This window comes from Glycine max, chromosome 17 (genome assembly GCF_000004515.6).
Source record: "Glycine max cultivar Williams 82 chromosome 17, Glycine_max_v4.0, whole genome shotgun sequence".
NCBI classification, from domain to species: domain Eukaryota; kingdom Viridiplantae; phylum Streptophyta; class Magnoliopsida; order Fabales; family Fabaceae; genus Glycine; species Glycine max.
The window spans coordinates 13,547,094-13,556,429 of record NC_038253.2 but is presented as its reverse complement, the minus strand read 5'-3'; the positions used below and the strand labels follow the sequence as shown (position 1 = coordinate 13,556,429).

The window sequence follows — 9,336 nt, the reverse complement described above, 5'->3', positions numbered from 1 at the left end:
CAAATTTGCATGCAAACTAATCATTATAGTGATCAAACGGAACCAGTGTATTTAAAGCTTTTTAACACCCCCCATATTATCATAAATCTTGACCGGTATCCTTTCGCATTAATTAAAAAATTAAAAAGAAAAAGACTTTTGATACATAAAATTGTTTTTTATAAAAAATTTACACTCTCCTGTATATGATTTTTATAATAAATATTTTCTCATTTTGATTTTTAAAAATATTCTAAAGATAATGGTTAATAAGACTCATATCTTATACTGTTAATTGAGTGTAGTAGAAGAGAGGGAAAAAAATAAAAAGAAAAAGAGAATATAAAAATTGTCAAATAAAGATGTTAGCAATATACTTTGTGACACAACTTTATAATTGGTTGAAATTTATTGTAATTAATTTGTAAATTTGATGGATTTCACTTTTTCTTATTTTGTAATTTTAATAAATTTTAATTAAAAGAAAAATTTGTGTTAAAAAAAGTGTGCTAGAAAATAGCACTCCTCGTGTGACAAAATAATTGAATGTATCATAAAGAGAGCCGGGGATAGAGAAAATCTAAATTGAAAAAAAAAAATACTTTGCATATTTATGAAAATTGGTGTAGGGAAGATAAAGGGCGACAAGAAAAAATTCCTCACTCTTATGATCTCTTACCTTCCTCTGTGTAAACATAAACTCCATTTTTTATAATGGAATTGAAAAAATGAGAGATAGATAAAAAGAAAGAGAAAATAAGAAATATAACAAGTGATGTGGTAAGAAAGGAAAAGAAAAAAGAAAAAAGAAAATACAGTAAAAAAGGGTATGAAAAGGAAAGTGTGTATATATTTATAATCATTCTCCTCGTAAATATGGCGATAGTAACTAGGGCAAGTGATTTGCTTCTCAAGTTAGATCATAAAGAAATGTGATCGTGCCTGCCAAAAAAAAAAATAAACAATGTGATCGTGGTCTACGTCAAAAACTGTCGGAAAAGGAGTTTAATTTTGTTCAAACTATATACCTTTCTCCTTGTTTTTGGATCTTGGAATATTAGACAAGGAGTAAACTCACTGTGTCTGAGATCGTAAGTGTGGATCACTTTGATTTCTAGCTATAAAATCTTCATTTTAATTTCCAGATTTATAAAAGTTATTCCACTTGTTCTTTTTTATTTTACTTTTTAGTGTTATATATATATATGTGTGTGTGTGTGTATATAATACTAAAGTAAATAATGTTTTCTAAAATCAAGAATTAAAACAGAAATTTTATAAAGTCAAACTAAAGTAACTCACACTTTTAACTTTAAAAATTAAAATGAAAATTTACTCTTTTTCCAAGTGTATAGTGTATGCATAAGTGTGTTAGTGAAATGACCCTTTGAAAGCTAAAATTTTCTCATATGAAGATTTTTACGAAATCGTAAGCCAACAATTGAAAATTTACACGTACAAATTAAATTAAGATCACATAAAATCAAATTTATAAACACACATCCAAATACACCTCGTATACACAACTATTTCTAAATTCAAATGCTAATTAAAGGCAAAGAAAAAAAAAAGATTATTGAGCTAAAATTTCACATCCTGCTGTTTTTTTTTGGTTTTTTTTTTAGTGGCTGTTGTTGTGCTTCATGTGAAGTTACTGTAGTTTCACAAATCCAGACTTTATTAAATGTCTGCCAAGGATTGTACCAAGAATGTCTTGTAATAAGGCTTTAATTAATGTATGCATCACATAAAGGTAAGTTTGTTGAGTGAAATTGATTGTCCCACACTTCCACTACATACAATAAAATTTAAATCCACTTATCTTTATTAAAGGCCTTCACTTCATCGTGCAAGAAATATATGTACTTCAATAAAAGAGTGCATAATTTAATTATCGTAGGTTTCTAGTCTTATTTCATCCTTGCTTCTCGAAGTGGTGAGCTGCTATTTATTAGCCTCACCAAAACGCATATGGCAATAACATTAGCACACACTTTTCACGTTAATGGTTCAAATTTTGAATTAGATTTGCTCCACAGAAAATGGCACATTTTCCCTTAGCTCCTCTTGGATAAAATTCACACCCTCTATACATTTCAATGGGAAACCAACAAAAAAATCCTTGTTGGGATGTGTAAACTGTATAAGGACTGCTTTATACAGTATATATGTTGAAGATGAGTCATGACAAATCACAACTTAGGGAGAAAATAACAATTGCTATAATTAACTAATTAAAAGATGTAGCAAAAGTTTGTGTGGTTGCTATAATTAATGTGCTGATATAGGGCGAATACGATTATCCACTTGCTAGTTTCCCTGTTGAAGAATGTTAGTGACTTCACCTCTATCACACTTTTTGTCTTGATGTAAGTATTGATTGACTACAATCCGGGCCATCCCATTAAAAAAAATGCACCTCAATAATTTTTTTAGATTATTATTCTATTTATAGTTTTATACCAAAAGTTCTCTATTCTAGATGCTTGATGAGTGGCGTAGACAATCATGGTAACCCAAGTAGCATTGGGCCACATTAGATCACATCCTAATATCATTTTTCTTTCTAGTGTTTTGTTCCGTATCCCACCCCCATCCCATCCCACGCTTTGACTTTATAAAGCACCATTCACCCTTAATTAGTAGTGTGAACATTCCTGAAACTTAATCTAGCATGCTCATCTTGAACCTTTTATGTTCTTGAATGCCAACAATAATAGGTCCCCCTAGAACTGTTAAGGACAGGTATGCCAGTAAGCTTGTATTAGTTTCTGGTGCTTTTTTTCCCTAATCCCCTAATTATAGAACTCCAACGACTAATAATAACTAATAAAAGTAAGTTTTAAATTACACTTAGCATTTTGGTTGAGGTTTAGTTGCAATTTTTATGAAAATTATAGTAATTCATACAATAATTTATATAAAATTTTTTATATGTATTTTTATATCACATCATTTATTTATTTTTTCACTCTCTTAATTATAAGATTTGTTGTATGAATGTATAAGTAATATTTCTTCTGTGTATTTTTTTTGTCTTGGTTAGAGATTAGGAGTATTTCTAAATCTATCGGATTAGAGATTAATCTCACATGTAATTTGTAATTGTTGTTAGTCCAAGAAATTTTAAACACGATATAATCACACGTTAAAGATATATAATTTTTCATGTCAATATTAAAGTTCTTTAGTGTAGCGTGTGTGCGTCCTTTAGTTGCCTAATAGTGTGTTTGGTTCAACATCGTTATTACTCGTTAATGTGTGTATGAGCTGTTTTTCACGTCCAATTGAAAAATAATAAAACGTGAAAATTACTCCCGAAGTGATTTGGTGCATAAGAAACAAATTTCCAAATCCATGGTCAAAATAGTGTAGATAAGTATAATCGATGCAATCACAGCTACGATAATTGTGATTTTTCATGCGATTGAAGAGACTCCAAAAATGTTGAAGTTACAATAGCTGCATCAAAATAGTGAATGTGGGTAGTGAGAATTTTATTAAGTTAATTAGTTAACAAAATTGAGATGACCCCAGTAGGAAGAAAGTGCCAAGAGGCCAAAAACAAGGTCACTGGCCAGTGGTTGAAACTTGAAATATCACTGTTATTGGTTAGACCTAGTGGTAAATTGTGTGATGGCCAAAAGGAGAGAGACTAAGCCACACCATATTGAAATTGTGCAGTGGAGGACAAGAGAGTTGGACTAGAAGGAAACGACGTCGTAAGAGCCAACCCCTATAACTCTCAAGGGTGGCAGATACCTGTCCTGTAGTTGCAAAGTTGTAGTAGTACTAGGGGTCCACAGCCACAGAGAGCAGCAGGATCTGCAAAACTGTTTTGAAGTGACTCAAGGGAGGGACACGTTGTCCACGGCCCGTGAAATCTAATTCAACGTCCCCAGGAACTCAGACACCAAAACCAACCAAGCAACCAAAGTAGCAACACCCCACATCACATTAAATGAACCTTCATTTATTCATATATATACAAATACAAATATATAAATTTATTTCTGCAATGTGCATCCACTTAAATACTTGACGGGAGGGTTTTGTTGTCAAATCTTATACTTAAATAGGATTAACTTGGGTGGGATACATGCGATCTAGACATAAATAAAAGTAATATAGTGTTAAGAAAGTCTCATATTGTTTGTTTTAATTTTTTAACTTATGTATCTTTTAAATAATTTTATTTATTGTCCATTGATTTTAAGATAAAATTTAAAATAATATTAGAACTTATATTCTATCTTGGTGATCATATTTTAGTAGGGTTGTCTATTGTGACAAACATCTTTGGAGGGAATTGTGAAAAGTCCTATATTGTCTACCTTTATTCTCGGACAGTAGCTTATAAACAATTTTACTTATTGTAACATGATGTGAGTGTGACCAATAAATTTGAGAGAGAGAGAGAGTCATGGTTTTGGTCTTTGATGTTGCATTCGCATCCAGTGTGCAAAAAGAGGCCTGTTGTGGGATGCAGCACACTGGTCTTTTTTGGATAACAATAACTAATTGTTATTATTAATTTAATACAAGAGTGTGGCTACTAAGGTCTAATAACAAGGACTAAGACTAAGGAGTGTTGCATAAAAGAGAAAAGGAAAGGAGGGATAGCGTAGTAGAATAAAGCAAAAGTGAAGGTCTTTCTCATACACGGATCCCCATGGAATGCGGGAAGGATGCCTAGCATTGCTTGCTGGAACACATTCTTTTTGTTTAGTTTAAAGGAACTTGCTTTGTTTCCTTTAGAAATGTGTCCACCGAGACACCCCTTATATACATTACATACACACCAACACACTCACATATAATAGAGAGAGAGAGAGAGAGAGAGAGTTTTATAGATGATGCAGTTTCTTGCAGGACCTAGATAGATTTTTTTACATTGTTTGTTAGATTTGGCCGTCAGTTTTGCAACCAAGACAAAAATTATTTATTTAGCAAAATCTAAAGGAAAAAAAATTGGTCTAAATGGTGGTGTGGGGATGCTAGATAGTGGATATGGTTTCCCAATTATTAGTATTTGAGTAGATAGATATATTTCCCTTCTTTGGTGAAGGAGTGAGTGAGTGATTTGTTAAGAGAGAAAAATGAAGAGTATGGAAAATGATGACACTGTTGACCTTAATAATCAAAACAACAACTGGTTGGGTTTCTCACTCTCTCCTCAAATGAATAATAATAATATAGGAGTTTCTACACACACACAACCTTCCTCTGCTGCCGCTGAAGTGGTTCCTACAAGCTTCTACCACACTACTCCACTTAGTAGCTATGGTTTCTACTATGGACTTGAAGCGGAAAATGTTGGATTGTATTCAGCTTTGCCTATCATGCCCCTCAAATCTGATGGCTCTCTCTATGGAATGGAAGCTGTGAGCAGGTCACAAGCACAAGGTTAGTTAGTCCAATTTATTTTATTTTTTGCTATATTGTGTCTTGTTTTGGGAGACCTTGTTTTTTGTGTGTGTGCACTATATACTAATTGTTGAGCCTCTTGATCACTGTGTTTTTAATTTTTATCTATTTTTGTGAAGCAATGGCTACTACTTCAACACCAAAACTGGAGAACTTCTTAGGTGGGGAAGCAATGGGGACCCCTCATCATCACTATGAATGTAGTGCCACAGAAACAATGCCTCTGAGCTTAGACAGTGTTTTTTACAACCAACCCTCACGCCGTGACCAAAATAATAACCAAACTTACCAAAACCATGTCCAACACATTAGCACTCAACAACAACAGCAACAAGAACTTCAAGCATATTACTCTACCTTGAGAAACCATGATATGATGTTAGAAGGGTCCAAGCAAAGCCAAACTTCAGAAAACAACAACAACAATCTTCAGGTTCAAAACATGGGTGATGATGCTGTTTCTGTTCCTGTTGCTGGCCTTAAGAGTTGGGGAGTGAGGAACTTCCAAGCTAGCCATGCACATGAGTCAAAGATGATTGTTCCTCATCATGTGGAGGAAAATGGTGGTGAATCAGGGTCCATTGGATCAATGGCTTATGGTGACTTGCAATCTTTGAGCTTGTCCATGAGTCCTAGCTCTCAGTCTAGCTGCGTCACAAGTTCACACCGTGCTTCATCTGCTGTCATTGATTCTGCTGCCATGGATACAAAGAAGAGGGGATCTGAAAAAGTTGACCAGAAGCAAATTGTTCATAGGAAGTCCATTGACACCTTTGGACAAAGAACCTCTCAATATAGAGGTGTAACACGGTTAGTTAGTTCTCTTCTGCTGATTAACATCACATTAATATGTTTATGCATTTTGAAACAACAATAAGTTAAAGCTATAATAATATAGTTCAGTAAGTTGTTTGTAACTTTGTTCACTTGATTTGCTTAAGATTTTGTGTCATGGTTTTCATGGCTTAATGCATGAACATCCTCACTTAATTAACATTACATTAATATGTTCATGTATTTTAAAACAATAAGGCTATAATATGTAGTTCAGTTGTTTATGACTTTGTTCACTTAATTTGCATAAGATTCTGTGTCATGGTTCATGCATGAGCAATGAGCATCCTCCAACACATTTAACTGTTCATCACCCTTTTTGTGTTTTGTGTTTTATGATTTTTCTCTTTATTTCTAAAGGGTGTTTGTGTATCAGGCATAGGTGGACTGGGAGATATGAAGCTCATCTTTGGGACAACAGCTGCAAGAAAGAGGGGCAAAGCAGGAAAGGAAGACAAGGTATTAAGAAAGGGGCTATATTCTCAATCACTTTTTCTTTTGTTTTTTCTCTTGTGCATTGTCTTGGTCAAACATATCTATCTATTTGAGTTCCACTGTTTCCTTTGCAGCAAAGATCTGCATTTTTTATAGTCACCACTCACTATTCTTTTTTGGTGTTATGTCTTTGCTTTGCGGGGAATGCCACCGAAATTACGATGAATCTCAGTTTATTTAGGTAATGTTTGTTATAAGACCTTAATATCTTTTAGTTTTTAAAATTCTGGTTGAAATTCTTATAGCTTAGATTAACCAGACAGTTAAAGATAGATATCATTAAATAAAATGCTTATGACGTCAACAAAGGAGGAAAATTGATGTTTATTCAAGTCATTCCAAACTTTTGATTTTAGGGGGTTATGATATGGAAGAAAAAGCTGCAAGAGCTTATGATCTAGCTGCACTCAAGTATTGGGGACCCTCCACTCACATAAACTTTCCTGTAATAACTAATAACTTATTTCTCTTTTCTCTTCCATGTTTCCACTGACTCAAGTTTCAGTAACTGTGACTAAAATAATAATCTTATGGCATTTTTTTTCTTCTTTTCCATTCTCTTCTAATAAAAGTTGGAAAATTATCAAAATGAACTTGAGGAAATGAAGAACATGACTAGACAAGAGTATGTTGCTCATTTGAGAAGGTAAAATCCTTGTTGCTATATATTTGTCATTTGGAAATCAAATAGTCAACAACTATTTTCCTTAATCATAACATCTATCACTTTTGTTCATTCAGAAAAAGCAGTGGATTCTCAAGAGGGGCTTCCATGTACAGAGGAGTAACAAGGTCTCATAGGCCAACAACCACTCAGTATATAATTACAATTTGATTAGTAATATACTAATATTTTTTATATCTGAAAATGAAATTTCTAAAGTTTTTTCAAACTTGGTTCATTTGATAGCAGACACCACCAACATGGAAGGTGGCAAGCTCGAATTGGTAGAGTGGCTGGAAACAAAGATCTATATCTTGGAACCTTCAGTGAGTTCTTTCATACTAATTTGAATAACTCTTATTTTTATTTTTCTGTTCTGAATGTACTTTTTCTTTTACCTTATTTGCATGCATCAATGTGTTCATGTACCAATAACTGTGTTTCCCCATAGTAGGAAGCCACAGAGAGGGTGCTTTATGACTTTGACAACATAATATTTGGTGCTCATCTTTTCAGTCACGATAAAGCTGATCATGCATGAGCCACTTTAATATTTGTAGAGGACTGAGTCCCGGATAGTCAGCTTTTACTAATGCTGTTATTCAGTATAATGCAATATTAACTTTGAATCTTAATTTGTCACTTAAAAAAAATCTTATCCAATGTTTGTAGCATAAAAAACAACTGAACTCATATGTTTTTTTACCAAATAGTACTTTTCCAATGTGTCTGGCCCCCCAAAAAAATGATCCATTGTTTTATACCAAAGAGAAAACAAAAAAAAAAAAAAAAGATCCAATATTGGCACAACAAGCTAATCATTAGTCTTATGAAATTAAACTCTAGGTACACAAGAGGAAGCAGCTGAAGCCTATGACATTGCTGCTATAAAATTCCGAGGAGCGAATGCTGTAACCAACTTTGACATAACAAGATATGATGTTGAGAAAATCATGGCAAGCAGCAACCTTCTTAGCAGCGAGCTCGCTAGGCGCAACCAAGAGACGACGGACAATGGAACTCAGTACATTGATCAAAATCACAATAAGCCTTCTGCATATGAGGACACTCAAGAAGCTGCAATTCTGATGCATCAGAAGAGCTGTGAGACCCAAAATGATCAGTGGAAGATGGTTCTCTACCAACAATCCTCTCAGCAACTTGAGCAGAATATTCCACCGAGAATTGAGAGTGACAGAACTAACCAGTCCTTCTCAGTGGCTTTGGAAAACATGTTTCATCAAGAAGTAGAGGAATCAAGTAAGGTGAGAACACATGTGTCAAATCCTTCTTCATTGGCCACAAGTTTGAGCAGCTCAAGAGAATGTAGCCCTGATAGGACAAGCTTGCCAATGCTCTCTGGAGTGCCTTCAACTTCATCAAAACTATTGGCTACTAATCCAAATAACGTGAATTCTTGGGACCCTTCACCCCATTTGAGGCCAGCACTTACTTTGCCTCAAATGCCAGTTTTTGCAGCTTGGACAGATGCATAGTTTCATAGCTCAATGGTCCTTTTAATTTTTTGTTCACTCAAGTAAAATTTCAATCCTTTTTATTGTCTGTTTTGCATGCATGGACAACACGAGAGGAAAGAGGTTGGTAGCTAGTAAAATTGAGGGTCTAAATATTATTATCACTATCAGCAAGTTTAATTTAAACTTTCAGATCGTTACATTTTTAACATTTTACTAGTAAAGAACTCCTGAATTTTCATTTTAATCATATCCTTGTAGCCAGATTTTGTCAATTCAATGATAGAAACGGACGAGAAGGGCTATAAAAAGGTTATGATTGAGAGGGTGAAATTATTAAGGCAATATGGGGGGAGACACCATTCAATATTGATCATTAGTTCCAACATTGCTGGTCCTCCTAAGTACAGAACCCAGCTCAGAATGTGTCCAAATTAAGCAGAACTGGGCCTTGAGATATAT

At 33.9% G+C, this 9,336-nt stretch overlaps 1 protein-coding gene across 4 annotated transcripts; it reads left to right on the top strand.

The window, feature by feature from the left end:
- The first annotated feature begins 4,420 nt into the window (after positions 1 to 4,420).
- On the top strand, positions 4,421 to 9,121 carry LOC100792451 (AP2-like ethylene-responsive transcription factor ANT). 4 transcript variants are annotated; one of them, XM_006600846.4, is made up of 9 exons: positions 4,421 to 5,385; positions 5,526 to 6,216; positions 6,617 to 6,699; positions 6,908 to 6,916; positions 7,092 to 7,180; positions 7,308 to 7,381; positions 7,477 to 7,527; positions 7,646 to 7,725; positions 8,246 to 9,121. In XM_006600846.4, the coding sequence occupies exons 1-9, from the start codon at positions 5,079 to 5,081 to the stop codon at positions 8,893 to 8,895; spliced, it is 2,034 nt and encodes a 677-aa protein (XP_006600909.1). In that variant the 5' UTR covers positions 4,421 to 5,078; the 3' UTR covers positions 8,896 to 9,121. The 4 variants fall into 4 exon arrangements, with proteins under 4 accessions (XP_006600909.1, XP_014625550.1, XP_014625548.1 ...); XM_014770064.3 differs by having other exon boundaries at positions 7,477 to 7,551; positions 7,649 to 7,725; XM_014770062.3 differs by having other exon boundaries at positions 7,477 to 7,551.
- The last annotated feature ends 215 nt before the right edge of the window (positions 9,122 to 9,336 follow it).